Source organism: Corvus cornix, chromosome 8 (assembly GCF_000738735.6).
Source record: "Corvus cornix cornix isolate S_Up_H32 chromosome 8, ASM73873v5, whole genome shotgun sequence".
Taxonomy (NCBI): domain Eukaryota; kingdom Metazoa; phylum Chordata; class Aves; order Passeriformes; family Corvidae; genus Corvus; species Corvus cornix.
This window is the reverse complement of record NC_046338.1, coordinates 137,655-156,582: the sequence shown is the minus strand read 5'-3', so window position 1 is coordinate 156,582 and position 18,928 is coordinate 137,655. Positions and strand designations below refer to the sequence as shown.

Here is an 18,928-nt window from a genome sequence, read left to right as displayed (position 1 = left end):
GCCCTGAGTGATAACGTGACACAATTAGCACAGACGCTTAAAAAGTCAACTTCTACATCAAGTGTTCACCACGATTTCAGGAACACAGAGATGCAACCCTTGATTTGAACAGGCACAGCTTTGATCCAGCTAGTATGTTCAGAGCGCAGCGACCAAGAGTTGAAATAAGGTAGATTTGAATAAATGAAGAAGTTCCACATTGGGATGCCGAAATTACTCCCTGCACTTCTGCCCACAGTGCAAGGGCCAGCGATCTAAAAACATGCAGGGCTGCATTTCACTGACTCACTTCTTGCCATCTGCCTCCCCGCCCCAGCCCCCTCCTGAAAGGGGGGGGGGGGGGGGAATGCGGGGGGAAAAAAAAGCAAATTGCATCAAATTCTGGATCTTGGGAGAGGGGAACCACAGACTCAGGAATAGAGTTAGGACATAGGAATTTTTCCCTTTGACTGATCTTGTCACTCACAACTAAGCAACACAGAGCTCTACACTGGAAGAGTCGTGAACAAAAGCTCCATGTCTGCAGCCCTGAAAGGTCCTAGACCCGCAAACCGGAGACAGACAGCCTGACCCAAGAAAAGTGCATTGCATTGATTTGGAAGACAAGTCATTGGTAAGAGACGGGGTTCGTTTCCTTCCCGTTAAATCAGCCCAGAGTCAATAATTCAGAGCTAGTCCAAGCTCTGCATCTTTTACCACGGGCTGGAATCAGTGAGGATGCAAACTCACAGAGAGCAAGCCTGAGGGCGCTGGCTCGGTTCTTCCTTCCACAGCCCAGAGAGGCTCCACAGCCCAAGACACAGCGATCTACAGATGAAAATTCTCTTGATACTTGAAGGTGTGCAAACACCCAAGTAGTGCAAAGAGATGGTTGAGACAAGAGAGGGGCCCTTCCGGGGAAGTGAACCTTGTCCCGCACGGGTGTGGGGCTTCCCTCTCCGAGCCGTCCCGCCTCTCCGAGCTCTCCTGCCAGCAGCTGCTGGGGGGAGATGGGGTGGCGCTCCGCTGAGGGGACGGCGCGTCCCCGCGGTCCCTACGGCCCTGCGGCGCGCCGCAGCGCCGCGCCCGTCCCGCCGGCAGCTCGGAGGGACCCGCCGGGCGGGCGCTGGGATGGCCCGGTCGGGCACCGACAGCGCCATGCCCAGCGGGACCGGCCGGGGGTGGGCACCCCGCCCACCGCGGCCGTGGTATCGGTGCCCGTTTTTCGTAAGCTGACCACAGCGGCGGTATTAATTTCTTACAGAACTTGTTTTAACGGGAGAACCGGTGTCGCTGCAGAAGACTCCAGAGAGAAGCACCCAGCCGCATGCACTTGCAGCACGGTGCAGTCTCTGATGAAGGAGTCCGTATGCCAACACCCTCTCGTTAAAACAGCCCTAATTCCCCGCGTTCAGTATTTTCTTCGTGCTGTGTCATGTCGTCAGATATTTAAGAGATCTCTCCTATGTGCAGCTGATCAGCGCTCCCACCTACATACGTCCTGGCATTACTCTTGAGAGAGAGGAATCAGAACCAGATGCAGTTCTCGTTGGAGGGTCCCGCCGGAGACCCCCACTCTTCTCCTCTCTCAGCCTCAGTAGGATCAGGCCAGGGCCACCCTGCCCGCCCCCGGCAGGCTCCCCTTCCCTTCCGTCTCTCTCTGCCGAGACCACGACGACCTGCCGCGGGGTCCTACCCGATGCCCCAAAAGGGGACACATACTTCCGATGTGCACAGAGACGGCAGTGGGAGAGCAGGGCGCACAAGAGTCGGGAATTCTCTAGAGCCTGCGTGTCCACCCGTTTTCATTTCTTCAGTAAACGATGCAGAGAATGTTCACTAAAATATTGAGGGCGTGTAATTTAAGCAATGAAGTTTAGACTGGACTTCGGAGAGATAGGTGGTAAAGGTGTACGGGCCAAGCACGGGTGCATCCCGAATAACCAAGCCCATATGCTTCCCACGTCCACCCTGTACACGTTATCGCGTTTCTGACCGCTTCTCAGAAATAATGCTTCTCTCCAATTAGATCGGCAAACCCGCTCACCTCTTGCGAAGCCCCTCCGGCCATAGCAATAACCCGGATCTGCTGACGGACTGTTCTCTGGGCGCGTTTTCCTCCTGACTCCCCGCACCTCCCGCGCCCCGGGGGCGGCCGACACAGCCTGCGGCTCCGCGCAGCCATCGGAGAGGCCCTGGCTGAGCCCCGCCAAGCACCGCACCCCCGCAGTGCGTCCCCCGCCCCGCCTCCGCTGAGACCCTCGCACTGCGCGGGGCTGCTCCGAAGCCTCGGGGCGGGCGGAGAGACCGGGGCGGCCAGTGCAGCCGCGCCCGCTCGTCACCTGGCGGAGCCGGATCTGGACACTGTAGGAAACATGGAGATCTCCCGCACGCTGGTTTTCCTCCAACACCGCGGTATGAATTACCGCTGCTCGTAATCTCACGATCGCCACGGGAAACAACGCGCAGATTGACTTTGTTGACTCCTACCGCTGTATTTCCAGCGAGAAAAGGCGCATAGGAAGGAGGTTATTTCATAGAAATCTAACCCGCAGCCCTCCTCGGAGCGCGCACCAACCTCATTAATTAACTCGTTGAAAGCGCAGGAAAAGGAACGACGAGCCTCGACGCTGCTCCCCGCCGCGCCCGATCGCCGCGTCCGGGCTCACCACGGGCTCTGATCACGGTGGTCCGGCCGCACCGCAACGCATCCCTCGGAGCCCCCCGCCAGGTGCTCATTTTCTGTCGTGCCACCTGCGACAGACGACAGTAGTGCTGTCGTGCCTCTGTCGGTCACGGATAGGGAGATCCGCGCGGAGGGCGGGATGGGGGCTCGGCAGGATCCGCGCTGGTCCTGCTCGGAGCCGAACGCTCCGCTCCGCCCCGCCGCGACCCACGGGGCCGCCCGAACACTCGGCCGCTGGCGCCCCGACCTGCACCTCTGCGGACAGGGAGCAGAGCCCAAGGGGGAATCCTGCTGCGTGGGGGGGGGACGGGGGGGCCAGAGCGCGGCGACGAGGTGCGGTTACCGGACGCTCTGTGGGGCAGCAGCCCGTCGCCTGCGGGGCGGGTGGTCGGGCCCAGTCGGGGGCAAGCACACCCCGGCCCCTCGGGGGAGACGACAGAAAACCGGCTCCGGGCCAGCATAGGTGTTGGCCGGGGCTGGGCCGGGGCTCCCAGGGGCCGGCTTTGTCCGTGTTTCCTCCCGCCGCTCGGGGCTCTGGACGCCGGGCCGGGCGTCGGTCGCGCTGCGCCGAGCCACGTCACGGCCACCGCAAACCCCAAAGCCCTTTTGCCTCACTGAGGCAGCGGTGTCAGGAACACCGCGACTGAATGTCAGCGAGATTCTACCCAGGGTTAGATTGGTTGAAACCGCTGGACAAACGAGTGATTGACGGGACGTCCCGGCTTTACCGGGGCTCAGTACAGTTACGGTTCCGCAAGATCGGGGCACGGGATTTGAAACAACGATCATGTTTTTTAGAGGGAGAACAATAGAGGGCTTCTCCTTTCACATAGCTCCTCAAAAGCAGAATTCTCTTTTATCAAATCCATCACGTTTGTAAACGTAGGGGCAATTGTCTCAGATCACTTTACCGAGGCTCAACAACACGTCCTGCATCCATGGTGAGGCAAGGCTGAACCACAGAGGTGAGGGGAAAGATGGAAACTAAACGACAACTTTAATTAAAAGCAGCTGGCTGGTTAAATACGTGCCAAGAAGCAGACACCCGGTTATTTACCTCATCTGCGAAGGACAAGATGCTGCTTTATTCTCCTCTAATGTCCCGAGAGCACCATCAGTGTTTGGTGTGAGGGAACTCTGCGGACAAGATTTGTGGTCGTGGAGAAAGGGTGCCCGTAAGCCACAGCCTCTCCGCGGAGAGACGCCAGCTGGTTCTGCAGGTAGTGAGGGGCAGCCAGCCTCCGCACCCTCTGCTCGCGGCGCCACCGGGACACGGGTGTTAATCAGCAGCACCTGTGGGAGCTCAGAGACGGAGGAACGCTTTCGCAGCTCAGGTCCTTCTATTTTAGCTAAATGACAAAGGTCTTATTACTAGATTTCGGAGGTGCAAGCAAGAGGCGAGGTAGTGAGACGGGTGTAGGAGCTGTGAGTTTGAGCTATAGGAATTCGCTTGGGCTTTGGGATTCAAGAGCGTGGGAAAATCGCTCCTGTCACACGGGCTCTCGCTTTCCTTCGTGTTTGTTTTCTTCGCTCGCAGGGAGATGTAACTGGAACTTGTGCTTAGACTGGGGTAGCGGGGGGGAAGCTGTGGCAAAAGATAAAGACAAGTGAGGGGGTTCTCTGGGGGGAGGTTGTTGCTGGGTTTTTTGTTGTTGTTGATGTTGGGGGGGGTTCCCTCCCTCCTCCCCTCACTAAACCCGCACGGGCTCGCTGGTGGAGATAACGGCCCCGCCGCGCTGGAAGGCGGGTTCTGTGCAGGAGGTGAGGCCAGCGGGGCAGGTCCACCCACTTGAAAACAAAACTTTTTTCCTGCAGGCGCTGAGAGCAGAGACCGGCGCGGGGTCCCCGGAGCCGGCTCGCCGCCCGCCGGGGGCTGGTATGCGGTAGGGTAGGGCCATGTATTGGAAGAGTGACCCGATGTTCGTCTGCAGGCTGGAGGACAAGGACTTGCCCGCCCTCGGCGGCCCCGCGGAGAAGGTGCGCGGGCGGGGGGATGGCGTGGCTCGGGCGCCGGGTGCGGCTCGGTGGGTCTGGTGGTACCGGGCGTAGCGCTCCCGCTGGCTCCCGCGGACACCGCGACTGCCGCCAGAGCCCTGGCGGGACCCACAGGTGTCGGTGGGCCAGACCGGGCCGGCGCGGGGCTCCTGGGGGGCGGTCGGGCGCTGACCGCGGTCTCCCTGCCCTCTCGCAGGCCAGCCCCGCAGCAGCTGACGAGGACTCCTGCTCTTCCTCCGCTGCGCTGTCGCCCTCCTCATCGCCGCGGTCCATGGCCTCAGGCTCGGGCTGCGCCCCCGGCAAGTGCGTGTGCAGCAGCTGCGGCCTGGAGATCGTGGACAAGTACCTGCTCAAGGTAAGGGTGCCCGACCTGGAGCCCCCTTCGTCTGGCGACTCTCCCTACCTTCGGCGTCGGAGGGCGGCCCGCTTAGGGAGAGCCTGCCCGAGCCACCGGCAGTGCCCGGAGAGCCTCGGGGAACCGGGCCCGCCGACATCCCTCCGGGTCGCCGCATCGCTACGGCTCAGCCCTCCCCTGCCCGGACGACGCGGAGCTGCCGCGGACACGGGAGTGCGGAGTCCCAGCGCGCTTGTTCGCGGTGTTCGGGCCAGAGAGGGAACCCTAGCTGCTGTCGGTGTTTCGGGTGACGCTACTGGCGCTGCGCTGCGTGTTCCTGACACGCTGGGAGAAGCGGGGAAAGAATTGGGAACGGGCGGTCCCGACCGCGGTGACTCCCGCGCGCTCTCGGTCAGACGGCGGCGCGACCTGCATTATACTGAAGTAGGTCTGGGGGGAAGGTTGTGAATCTCAAAGCCAAAAGTGCCTCTTTAGAAATGTGGAAATAAATTACTCCTGCAAAAAGTGGTCAACTAATATATTTGAAGGAAACGAGCTGCGTGCATGCGGAGCAGCTTTCTTGTCTTAGCAATCAGGACCGAGCAAGATAATTTAAAAACAAACACAACTAAGTAGCTTTAAACATGAAATGTTACTGCAGGGGGGAAAGGAGGGAGCTTATTCGCCTTTTTCATTATAGCCGTTAAAATTATTCTGGGTCAGACTTTTGCCGTCTTTTCTCTCATAAGTGAGAGTAACAATTATGGCAGAAGTCGGTTGATTCCATCACCCTTAAACAAAATTGTGGTATACTTGCGAAGGATGGTGGGTGACACCCCTGGAAGCATATCTGTGGTGTTATTAGATCGTCCACTTAGGTCTTGGTTGAGGTGGAGAGGTCCAAGGAAAATGTCTGCGGGGGCTAGTGTTCACTTAAAATGGGGTCGGTGCAGGAGCTGCCACGGATCCCTGGTCCGGGTGACCCCGTCCCCCTTGCAGTAGCCTAGGCTGGCACAGAACGGGCGGGTGGACAAAGAACAGAGCTGACTTGAACTCTGTTTCAGTTCTCTGAACTCTCGTGACGTTTTGGCAGCTCATTTACCGTTTACTGATCACTGCTGTCTCCTGTCTGAACAACCAGGATAACGGGACTCGGAGCAAAAGACCTCTAAATTATTTAGCCTTGAGTTTAAATTAGCTGTTACTGCTTCTTGTGTAGGCAGAGAGGAATCGATGCTGGTATGCTACTGTCCAGCAGCAGCAGAGCTTCCAACTTTCAGCCCTGTCAACCGACAAGTAGGAATACGGACAAATTACATCAAATGGACTATTATGGAAGCTGCTGGTGTCCCGCTCTTTGGAAGAACGTTGGTTTCTGAAGAAGAGGCAGTGGGCTCTGAGCGGCTGGGATGTCAGCTCACGTTGTGCAGAGCTGCGTGGGCTTCTCTTGCCTGTGCCGGGGCTTGGTGTGGACCTGGGGAGGCCCAGGGAGTCTCGGCACGGCAGGACCGGTTGCGGGGCAGGCTCAGTCTGGCACAGCGCTGCCCCTCTGCTCTGTGGCTCTTCTGAGAGATGGCTGGGAGGGTGAGTTTGGTAACAGCTATCAACTGCAATCAACAGTTTCATATATTGTGGTGTAAACTTGTCAGCATATGGGAAGGTAGCTGCCAACAAGGATGAGGGTTAGGAAAGCATTGGGCAAACTGCAATGTTACAGCCTGAAGAATGACTGAAACGGGTGATTCCAGCGTGAGTGTTGGGGTCCATGCCTTGCTTTCACTGTGGTTTGTTTGGCTATGCTCTGATGAAAGGCATATCCTGGATTACCTCAAATCTGCTTTGCCTTAGGTAATATATCGGCTGTTTGGTATGAGATGAGAAATTGGCTCAGTGGAAAAAAAAAAAAATCTAAACTTAATCATTATTTGGTTTACAAAATTCCTCCTCTACAGCATGGGATTATCCAGGGGATCATTACTTAATTTTTGTGGTCACTGGGAGTCTTGGATTGTCAAACGGTTTACTTAGGTGATGCGCAATGTCTGCACAATTAAGAGTTCATTTTATAGGAAAGCAAAAATTAAAATAATTGCTCTCATTTTATTTATTTTGTATGCCCCAAAATGACATGTAAGTTTTCAAAAGTGCTGATTTCTGCTGAGTTCCATGACTACATTTAGTTTTGCTATGGGCATTTGAAAGAAATATCGAATTTGCTATTAAAACACCTGCTGCTGTTTTGAAACTCAGATGCCATTCACTAATTTTGCTTTAACAGAAACGTGGCAAATGGAGGTGTGATTAATGGTGCATTTCTATTTGACAGACTTTTTTTTCTGCCTTCAATACTCATGTTTTAAAATTTTAAATAACTTTGCAATGTTTGGGGGTTTTTTAGGCAGGAATTTATGCAGACTAGGGAAAAGACGTGTAAGTTAGCTACCTTCCCAAGGTCACATAAGGCCAAAACTTGCTCTTTAACGCTGTGAGAACAGAACTGGACACAAGTATCTGCATGGAACTTGTATCTCTTGCTTCTTCTCCTACTGCTTTTAATTACAAACCCATGAAAGCTTATTCTGAAGACATGCATCAAATTAGTTAACCTTCAATATGAATGCAGTTCTAAAACATTTTGCACTCAAGATAACTTTTTCTGTGAATCAGGATGCATAAAACTTTTGGCCTGGTCTGGAATAAAACAGGGTTTGTAAATATAAAATGTAATATTGGTAGTACAAGCATTGAGGGGTATTTTTTGTTGGGTTTTTGCAGGTAAATGACCTCTGCTGGCATGTGCGCTGCCTCTCATGCAGCGTTTGCAGAACGTCCCTGGGAAGGCACACCAGCTGCTACATCAAAGATAAAGATATATTCTGCAAACTTGATTATTTCAGGTATATTATCCAGGAATATAATTTATCAGATAACTTGTTATATTTGCTTGTTACTTTTCACTTCAGCCATAACTGAAATTCACTTGACTGTCTTTCTTTTTCATTTGCTAGGTTTATTTTCAGCAGTTTAAAGTTTTTCTTGAGGAGGGACTTGGGGAACCCTAAGTCTGTGTAATGTGACTGCCTGCTAAGTCTCCCCTCTGCCCTTCCCCTGTTGTGCATAGCTGCTGTATTTATACCATCACTGACTTGTGTATGCACCGAGGGAGAAAAAAGTCAGAGTCCCTGTCACAGTATTGTTGTAAAGCTATTGTATGTGCAAAGAATCATCCTTGGGTAATGCTGGCTGAAAATGCAATGCAAATTGAGATTATCTGTTTGGAGTAGCGCTTTACTGGTGTGGGGCTTAAGGCATCACAAGGAGCTGCAAAATCAACCCAGAATAAACCCCATGTTATTTAAAAGAAGGTTTCAACAGTTATACTTTTCTGTCATCAATTTGATTTAGAATGTAATTTTTCAAGATTACAGGCTAATCTTGCAAGAAAGAATATTATTTGTTTTGGCAATGTAGTACTCAGGATGCAAAGCCTTTGATCCAGAAAGCAGCAAAAATTGTTGCTGTTAATTTTGATGTGATTGCTAATACTTCTCTAGTTTGATTGCTAGACCAAACTTTCTGGGCTTCTCAGCTGTGCAGTGAATAGATTGCATCAGACTTGACTAGTTGGATGCAGAGTGGGAGGAGGCACGCTGAGTGCTGTAAACTTCTGGAAAAACGAAATCTTGTGTGACTTGAAAAAAATTAGGGTCTGCAAAGATTTTCAGGACAAATTCTTATCTAAATAATCAACATATTTTGGTGGCTAGTCTCCTCTTCAAAGAGAATTTTTCTACTGTAATAATGTAAATACTTGCAGATTTTTTAGTTTATTTAAAAATCATAATGTGATGCAAATTGAGGAAATAACTATGAAGATACAGGTTTCCCCTCCTTCTGCTGAAGATGCTCAAAGATTAGTGAAGGGAGATGTAGCTAAATATAATAGTTCAGACTACCACTAGAGCAATGTGAAACGCATTTGAATAATTGGAAGAATTTTGAACAGCCTACTGTTTCCATCTTTCAGCTTTTAAGAGTAAGTATCTTTATAAAAGGAATGATGAGGAGCTATGAATTCATGTAGCAGTTAAAATGCTTCCGTTTTGCTCTTTGCGTTATGAAAATACTAACCTCTGTATTCCAGTAGTGTCTTGCCTTAAGCTATCAGACACAAACTTGCTGACACTTTTTGCGATGCAAACGCAGTCATGCCGTGGGTCTCTGCTGCGCTGCCACAACACGGTCACCTCTAATCCTGCCGGCGCTTCGCTTTGCCCGAGCCGGTGTCTAACTTCGCCTCCTGGTTGCCGTTCTCATTGCAGGCGGTACGGCACTCGCTGCTCCCGCTGCGGGCGGCACATCCATTCCACCGACTGGGTCCGGCGGGCGAAAGGGAACGTGTACCACTTGGCGTGCTTTGCATGCTTCTCCTGCAAAAGACAGCTTTCAACTGGAGAGGAGTTCGCTTTGGTTGAGGAGAAAGTCCTTTGTAGAGTACATTACGACTGCATGTTGGATAATCTGAAAAGAGAAGTTGAAAATGGTAACATACTGCTTTTGTTAAGAACTATGTTTGTGGTTCAGATTTAATTAAATTGTTGGGGTTTACTTCATTTTCCTTACTAAGAGATAATTGACTGATTTTACTAAGACTGGAAGCACAGGTTCTTGAATTAAAAGAATGTGAAATTATTTCATGTTTTGGGGGCAGTTTTGGTGTGGTTTTTTGTTTGGTTTGTTTTTTGGTGTTTGTTTTTTTGTTGCTGTTGTTGGGGTTTTTTGTTGTTTTTGTTTTGGTTTTAGTCTGTATAACTTGTTTTGTATCCTAAGGAAAAGAAAGCAATAGCATATATTGTTGATGAAATATCATGCTAGATTTATTTCTTTCCTCACTTGCAAGGGAGTTGTTTAGGGCATAATGTGTTATGGTGCTGGATCAATTTAACTTTTAATAGAATATGGCTTTTATAAGCTGAAATTCTGCTGACCCAGTGCTGTTGGTTATTGTTGGAGAACAATCTGACTTAAAACATCATTGTGAATGTTTAAAAGGCAGCGTTGTTTTCTTTTTAATGTTTCAGGTAATGGCATTAGTGTGGAAGGAGCATTACTAACAGAACAAGATGTTAATCATCCAAAACCAGCAAAAAGAGCTCGGACCAGCTTCACAGCAGATCAACTCCAGGTAGAGACAGTGCTACAAACTTGTGTAGCTCAGGTTTATGCAGAATATGGGTGCTGAACCAATAGAAAATTTTAAGCATATGGGGAAAAGAAAAGCTTGAGTGGTTTAAACTATTTAATAAACTATCAAGACACAGCATGTTTCTGGAATTGTTTGTTAGTTTCAGCAGCTTAATATGAAATAGTACTCTTCAAGCTCTTTATTTCCCTGGGGGCAAATGGTAATTCTGCAGAGTGGAAACAAAAAGGTGGTTCTATTTTGATTGCTTGATGAAATCTATTTAATCAGCCATTTATATCACTAAACATAATAAAGACAAAATATTTTTCAGATTATGTAATGTGAAAAGTTGTACTAAAGATGGGTACTGTATGTGATTTGAAGACATGAATAGGATGGAAGCTGGAATTGTTGTAATGCCTGCATCTCCCCTGCTTTCTAGGCTTCTTGTCCTTTTGTTGCCTTGACAAGAGTTAACTCCTATTCAGATAGTCCAGAGCTATTTCAAACCATTTAAGTTAGCTTTTTAGGGAAAAACATTAGGATAGGGCCAGCTTCCAACGAAAGAGGTGATGGTGAGACAAGATTTAGAGGTTTTAACCTGTAGTGAGAAGGAAGCTGTGACTTTCTACCTAATCCCAGCTGCACATCCTTGCCTTTGGTTTAACAGGTCTTTGCATTTCTGGTCACAGCATGAGTTCTGTTTCGTTGGCCTGTCCTCTTATTCATGGTGAAAGCAGTTGAGAAACTCATGTTGAGGTGTAATAATGTATGAGGTGTTAAAGTAGTGCTATATAAAAGGGCATGGGGTCATTCAAAGCTTGGGTTCCTATTATAGTCATGACTGGAGACAGAAGGTGCTGTTAACACAAAACAAGCATGTTAGCAATAATCCAGCCAGGTGCAGAAGGGCAAGGGCTCTGAACATTGAGCTTGAACTTCTGCAAAAGGGAAGTTTTTTCCCCAGCAGTAGCTGAGGAAGGGAGGTGGGACCAGCCAATAGGATGGGAACTGTATTCAGGGCTTCTTCCCAGCTCCTGTCATTGAAACTTCCATGTTCCCTTCTTCTCCTGTTTAAAGTAGATTGTAACATACTTCAGCAGGTGTTTGAGATCTTATGGCCTCTTGTTATTTAATGATACTTTCTATCTGCTTGTTGCACCTCTATACCTATCCTTGAGGCTGCTGTAAGACTTTACTTCCAACAAGAGAAACACTGTAGGGATAAGTGGACTGTCAGAGTGGCAGCATGCAATTATGCGCTGCACAAAGTACTTGTACAAAAGAATGTCCACATTTTTTTTATGTTTTAGTTCTGTAGCACCTTCCAGGACCTAAAGGGGGCTCCCAGTCATCTGGAGAGGCAGTTTGGACAAGGGCCTGGAGTGACAGGACAAGGGGGAATGGCTTCCCATTGACAGAGGGCAGGATTAGATTGGATATTGAGAAGAAATTCTTCCCTTTGAGGCCAGTGAGGCCCTGGCACACTTCCCAGGCAAGCTGTGGATGCCCCATCCCTGGAAATGTCCAAGGTCAGGTTGAATGGAGCTTGGAGCCACCTGGTCTAGTAGAAGGTGTCCCTGCTCATGGCATAGGGTTGGAACAAGGTGAGCTTTCAAGGGCCCTTCCAACCCAAACCACTCTGTGATTCTATGAAAAATCACAAAAGTAAATAGTTTCTGAATGTGGAATGAATAGTAGTCTGAATCTTGAAAGATGAAGCCAGGCAAAATTTGCTGGGTCAAATTAAGGGTCAAAAATCCAAAAATGAGAAACTAATGGTGTGAAATTGCTGAAGATACCCTGCAGAAATCCACAAAACCTTACTTTCATAAACAGGGCAAATCCTTGAAGCATTTGAAAGTCTTCAGGATGCAGGCCAAATTGACATCTACTTCCTCAAAAAAAAAGGTGTAATTAATATCCTCATGACAAGTGTTGACTTCAATTTTCTGTAAAAAGATGAGTAACCAAACCATCGAAAAGGACAGCCAAGGTGAAGCCTCTGTTTCTTGGGTTGGTTAAAGGCAAAGTTGGTTAAAGTCTTCCTAGTTCCTGCATCCTCTCCGGCAGCAACAATCCTCCATGGAGATGAAAAGAAGATCAATTACTCCATATAACACTGACAAGTTCAGAGTGGTGGATTATGGCTCATGCCTTCCTTATGTTGTGGTCTGCTGCTATAGCTGTTTATTGAGCATATTTGAGTTGCTTTGCAGTGAATTTTCTCCTACGGTTCTTTTAAAGCAATCTTAAAGAGCACCTCTTCCAGTTTTCACTACTGCCGAGCAGAATCCATTTTTTTCATTCCTGGTAAATGTCACAGCTCAGTTAAGCATAGCAGGGGGCTTGTGCTTTGGCTTTGGGGGATTTAAAACAATTTTTTAAAATGTATTGGGGACCCTCTAGATACTAGTGATTACAAAAAAACCCAGTTTCCTGAAGAGAGACAAGGAGTAGTACCATAGTCTGAGAAGACTGTCAAATGTGGCTTTCCACACAAATGCTTCTGCAATCTCATATCTTGCTTTTTCAGGTTATGCAAGCACAGTTTGCTCAGGACAACAATCCAGATGCACAAACACTTCAGAAACTGGCAGAAAGAACAGGCTTGAGCAGGCGTGTTATACAGGTAACAGTGTGATGTTACTTGACTCACAAAGTCTGGTACTCATCCATTGGAAATGCTCAATCACAATTTTCTCTGAGGTTATTCTAACATGGAAAAAGATTTAATCTGTTTTAACTTCAGACAAAAGGAATGTTCAGGAATAGGTCTAGAACGAGCATGGTAATTTGGAAAACTTGCTGTATTCCTCTTGCACTTGGTGTGGGGGATTAAGTCTTCTAAGAAGAAACTTCTCAGCCTAAATAGTATAGAAATTGGCACTATGCCAGTTATTCCAAATATGTATTTCTGTTTGTAGTAGTCTGTTCTTAAGACCTGCATCTTTTTGAAAGTGTCTTGTGGTATGACACATTAGGAGCAAGTGAATATCTAGTCATTTGTTCTAGAGAGCAGAGTTCAAATAAATGCCCATGTCAGCGAGAAATGAAACACAAACTTGCAATCTTTGCTTGAAGATGTCTCTCAGAAAACATATGAATGCTTTTTTATATGTAAATGTGATTTTTAAAATATAATATAAATTATATGTTAATATAAATAAATTCTGAGTTGCCTTGGCTCATTCTAACCTGGAAGACTGACAGAGTGTTTCTATAGAAATGAGGTATTTCACTGCTGGAATCAATCCTTAAAAAAAAAATCTTGCCTGCTTTTCCACGTGAAAAGGCAAGTGGGTATCCTATGAAAAACATAGCTTTGCTGTCAGTAGGGATCAGGCAGGGAGAAGACTGTGTCTGGGATGTGGCGAGGGGTGCATTCCAAGCAGAGCAGGGCTGCTGGTGATGTTGCTTGGCCTGGGGGGCCACCGGCCCCGGGAGATGCCTAGCCCCCTTGCTGTGCCTGTCCCTGTCCTTGGTGGGCTGCTGGGTACTGAAAAAGTGTTCCTGACTTGACCACACTTGTAGGCTTAGAATGGATATTTCTCCATTTGGACTGTCAGCACTGTGTCAAAGGCCCAATTAACTATGTGAACTCAGCTTAAGATAAGCTCCAAGGTTGTTGTTGTCGTTGTGCTAATATTGAATGCAATCTATCAATGTGATGATGTTTCCCTCCTTTTCAGGTGTGGTTTCAGAATTGCAGAGCACGCCATAAGAAACATGTAAGTCCTAATCATTCATCTACTGCTCCTGTCACAGCAGTTCAGTCCTCCAGGTTGTCTCCACCCATGTTAGAAGAAATGGCGTATTCTGCCTATGTACCCCAGGATGGGACTATGCTCACTGCTCTGCACAGCTATGTGGATGGTAGGTATAACAGCTTTGCTGGTTTTGTCCGAGTAAAATCATTATCAGCTGTAGCAAGAACAGTTTACCAAGTACTGATTAAAGAAACCTAATGGATTTATAATTTCTAGTAGTCTCTATAGGATATATTAATACTGTACTTGCTATCTACACCTCATTAAGGTGTATAGCCCTTCACTGTAATAGCATGGCTGAAGATCTGAGTATGAAGACAACCATTTGTGCTTCTTGCAGACTATTAAAACAAGAAATTAAGTACATATTTAAACATCTACTTCACATATTTTAATAATACATAATCTAATGAAAACTGTTTGCCACCTGCTCCCTGGCTTTTATCCCATGGGCTGTGTGAGTATGCTCAATACAGCAAATTCTCTGAGAGCTTCAGCTTCCCTCACAGTAACACACAATGGGAGAGAGGGGGAGAGGAGAGCGTGGTGGTCAAAGATTTTTTCAGTCATTGTTTGTCTTATGAACCAGCAAGTCAACAACTTTGTCTCCTATTTGTGATTAGGAGGAACTGTGAAGGTTTTGGGAGAACCAGGCTGAGCCGCATGTGTGGCCTGAGCTTGTTTTCCTCCAGAGCAGAGGTGTTAAGGTGGGCTGTGGGTGGAGGAGTGGAGATGCTGGGCTAGGAAGAACAGAACATGCTGCAGGGTTGGGACAGTGAACTGTCATTATGCAGTGGGATTTACTGATTTATAATCTTTTGCTACTTTCAATGAAGTTGACTGGTAAATGTTTCTGTTTTTGTAGCTCATTCACCTACAGCTCTTGGACTTCAGTCTTTGCTACCCCATTCAATGACACAACTGCCACTAAGTCACACCTAATTCCTTTTCATTAGAGATCTAAACTATTAAAGATGTAACCTTAAGTCATAGTGTATTGAAAATATCATTGGAAAGATACTAATGTTAACTTTTTATTTAACACCCAAAGCATTTTCAAGATAACTTTTGCTGCCCAGGTATGTATGTCTATTTAGCCTGCAAGACACTTTTATGGATTCTGCATAAGTAACTATTACATTGTTTACAAGCCTTATTAAACACCTTTTTGTACTGTCTGGAAGTAGTCCACGCTAGTTATGTGTGTGTGTTAATTTATTTGTCATCAAAAGAGCACTTTGCCTAGAAGAAAGGACTGACAATTGTGCAAAATGTTTACAATTCTTTGTGAAATTGTAGTTTATCATTAGTTTGTATCTGTAAGTTATTGCTAAAAGTATTACCTGTATTTGAGTTGTATACAGCCTATATGTTAAAGCTTATTTCTGTGAGTTTACAAAAATAAATTTTGGTTGCAAATATTTTCAAAAAGAACTGAATAAAGTTTCTGCTGTAGCATGCCAAGCAAAAATGTTGCTGTGTCTATGGCTGAACTGTGATCATTTGTCAAGTGCTTAACTTGAATCTTCAATTTTAAGAGAAAGTCCCTGATATACTGAGAAACATTACACTGAAGTCCTTCAGGAGGGCTGACACCCATTTCAATTGATAGTAAAAATCATTTCATGGACTTGGATGGGTCTTGAAACACTCCAAATATGTGCTATACAAGTGGGTACATGCAAAGCAGTGCTGCTTCTGAGGGTGCACACCTCGAGGGGAGGGAAATTGGGGATGTGTAGGACAGATTTTAAACTGTGACTTGCCAAGTGGAGAACCTAAAGTCACATCTGCTTTAATATTTTGAATCTTTCTTATTTCAGCTTTTGTTTTCTTCTGTGTTTTTATCTCATGATTTTGTTAAGCAGAGCAATAAATAAGATGCAATACTTAAACAGCCTGCTTTTGAAAAGTAAAATCTAGTTTGGCATTTTAACTGACCTATATCAAACTGCATATAAACAATGAGTGGAATTCAATCAAATGCGCTACAGTCTACTGTGTTTAGAGTGGTTAATGTGCTAAGATTTACTTATAGAGCATGTTTTGATACACTGATTTGATGAACAAAGGTTACTATAAATTCAACTGATTTTTGTCTTCACAGACTAGTTTCCTGCAATGATTTAAGATAGATCTCCTCTGCTCAAATAAATTTTATTTGCATCAGAAGAAAACCATACTTTGGAAGGAGTGTGTGTGTCCACATCCCTTTTTCTTCTCTCCCAACTATGCATTAGTGTCTACTCTGTGAAATTCCTTAATGGTACTGGTCAAACCATTTCCATTTGGAAAAGGTAGCGTTCTCCGTTGACGACTTTTGCAAGCAGAACTTTGATGGCAAGCTCTGAATTAATATAAGTTCCGTAAGTTAAATGCTGGCACTGTTTTAAGTGCTGCTCATAGATGTCTGAAGTAATCTGAATTGCAAAAGCAATCTCCTTGCACTGGCACAGTGGTTTGTCAAGGCTTTTATTATCATCCTGCCTTTTTGTTTTTTCTTCACAAAACACTCAAGATGGGGGCTGTAGTGGAACTTGACTGACTTTACATTTTATTTGAGCGTACATAACTTCTAAGTGAAATGCCCTGGGTAGAATACTGAATTCCAGATGCTGTTATCAGTACCTAAGGTAGCTCCATATATCTGCATGCTACCAAACTGCATGTGTAGCAGCAGACACACTAGTTTTTGTTAATTTGTCTGATATGCTGAAGTTTTACCAGTTAAATGCTAAATAATGTTAATGTAGATGTTAACATAACTTGGTAATTTAAAATGTAACTTGGCTTGCACTGAGTCCCTTTAAGGAAAAGTACTTACTCGCTCGAATTTGAAGAACTGAGTAGCTTCAGGTTGCCTGAAACAAAAGCAAGTTTAAGCTTATTTATGCAACACCTCTTTCTGTTCAGCTCCCAAGTCAGAACAGGATTAAAGTACATGGGGAGCAATTTTCCTATTCCCCTATGAAAATAGGAAGCAGAAGGATTCATTTTTTGCCACTGTCGAGTGCATGAGCAGATGTTTGTGAGCGTGGCTGAAAAAATGCAGAGTTGAAAATCGGAAACTCCAGCAGAGAATCTGGGCTTTGAGTCTTCCTTTGCCACTGCCAGAGCTGTCTGCAGCTGGTGTGTTGGGCTGACAGAGCCTATGGAAAACTGAGGATAGTTTTAGTCAGCTGGGCTCCACTGAAGCTGCTGCTGTAGCTTGACTTTGAATGCTTTTTTGACAAGCCTCAATGTTTGTCTTTCTCTCCTGGTTGTGCACTGGCTTCATTTGTGACTTCACTGCTGAGCTCTTCAGCCCTGTAGCCATCTGCTCTGCCTCCTGCTGTATAAAAGAGTAGCTCAGATAATGTCGTGATGAGCAATTCATGGGCTCTCTTTGCAGAAGGAGAGTGCAGCTATAGCAGGAACATGTATGCTGAGTCCACACCTTTTAGATGGCATAGATTCAATTTAGAATTGCAAATTTGTATTAAATTTATGTACGAAATAATCTGCTCTTAACATCTCACACAACCCATCTTGAACAGAGAAGCAACATAGAACTTTGCTGTGTGAATGCTTTCACAGAGCATTGTATTTGCAATATATTTGCTCTGATCCCAAAGCATTTAGCCTACAAGGTAGGACTTGCTAATAGTTTCAATGTGACATACATGAAGATACCTAAAATGGAACTGATGGTTACTGACTTTCACACCTTTTCCCTTTCCTTCCCTAACCTGTCCAACTAAGGCAATTTTCATGTATTACTTTCTGTTGGCTAAGTAAACTGCAAAGTAAAATTCAAAATTTATTATACTTAACCTGATAAGAGGAGGGAGAAATATGGAAGAAAAATATCCTCCTGGTACAAACTTCCCAGAATCTCTAAGGGATATCTTCTTATTAGAAGTTGGTAGTATTTTAGGTTGCAGAGTAACAAAATGGTCTACTGCTAGGGTATATTTGAAGGTCTTTCAGAAAGATTTCAAACTCTGCAATTAAATAAAATATTGGAATTTAGATGTTTTGAAATTCCAGCTATCCACTGGAACACTGGTTTGTGTTCATGTGAAAATAAATCTGAAAAGTACTTAGGTATTCCCTAATCTGCTTTTCACCCCAAAGCACACCAAAATATCTTAGTTTCTGCTGGTGGAGATATTTGTCTAATCTGCTCTAAAACATCTTCAGTAGCAGAAATTTTTACAGATTCTCCAGGAAATCTGACACTTCCTTCAGAAAAAAAAAAAAAAATTAAAGAGTCTTCTCCTGCTGCCCAAGCAAATCTGATTCATTGAGCTTTTCATACCAACTCATATTTTCTAAATGTCTGATTGTTTCTGTGCTGTTTTCTTTGCCAACTTGTAGCATGACACTTGGGTTTAGCCGAGCTCTTACTGCTGCTTAGCTGAAGGATTAGAGCATATAAATGGCTCGTTGTAATGGGTTCTAGACTGGCAACTGATTTTCTTCTATTAGCGCTGCCCTCCACCTTCTGCTTGTGGCCAGCTGTTACCTTGTCTCTTGTTTACCATTCTGATTAGATTACTGCAACTTACATAAGCAATTTCTATTTTACCATACTGAGTTTCACCCTGTTTCTTTTTTACTATTTCTCAAAGTTTTCAAAATCTTTTTGAATTCCAGTTCTGAACTCCCTCGTACTGCCTCTTTGGAGTGTGCCTCAGTGGAAAAGTGTTTTGACCCACTTTTTTTCCCAGTTTCTGTTTTCAGTAAGTTTCCAAATCTGCCCTTCAGTCAGAAGAGACCCTTCCAAGCAGAGTACCTGAACTTATTATTATTCTCTGACCAGCTAGCAGCAGAGGAGTCTACTTTGACCTAAAAGGCACAAGCTGCTTCAATATTTCTAGCTGCAGGAGTCTGTTGATGCAACCTGACATGGTTTTACTGTAACCAGTGGTCCAGCACTAGTGACTCTTCCCTAGTCCTGGACAGATGCCAGCAAAAATGCAGAATGACAGCCTTTG

The 18,928-nt window shown here is 46.1% G+C and overlaps 1 protein-coding gene across 1 annotated transcript; it reads left to right on the top strand.

Moving 5' to 3' along the window:
* Nucleotides 1-2,237: 2,237 nt before the first annotated feature.
* LHX8 (LIM homeobox 8) lies at nt 2,238-15,420 on the top strand. Its single transcript, XM_039556551.1, has 9 exons — nt 2,238-2,710; nt 4,481-4,642; nt 4,857-5,015; nt 7,770-7,891; nt 9,317-9,537; nt 10,076-10,179; nt 12,716-12,811; nt 13,872-14,055; nt 14,815-15,420. Exons 2-9 carry the CDS (start codon nt 4,562-4,564, stop codon nt 14,889-14,891), a joined length of 1,044 nt encoding a protein of 347 aa, XP_039412485.1. The 5' UTR covers nt 2,238-2,710; nt 4,481-4,561; the 3' UTR covers nt 14,892-15,420.
* Nucleotides 15,421-18,928: the final 3,508 nt, after the last annotated feature.

Excerpts from the sequence above, each read along its gene's own strand:
- LHX8 (XM_039556551.1), top strand. The coding sequence starts at position 4,562 with ATGTATTGGAAGAGTGACCCGATGTTCGTCTGCAGGCTGGAGGACAAG. Across the intron at positions 10,180-12,715 it reads TCACAGCAGATCAACTCCAG|GTTATGCAAGCACAGTTTGC; the intron begins GTAGAGACAGTG and ends TTGCTTTTTCAG. Across the intron at positions 14,056-14,814 it reads TCTGCACAGCTATGTGGATG|CTCATTCACCTACAGCTCTT; the intron begins GTAGGTATAACA and ends CTGTTTTTGTAG.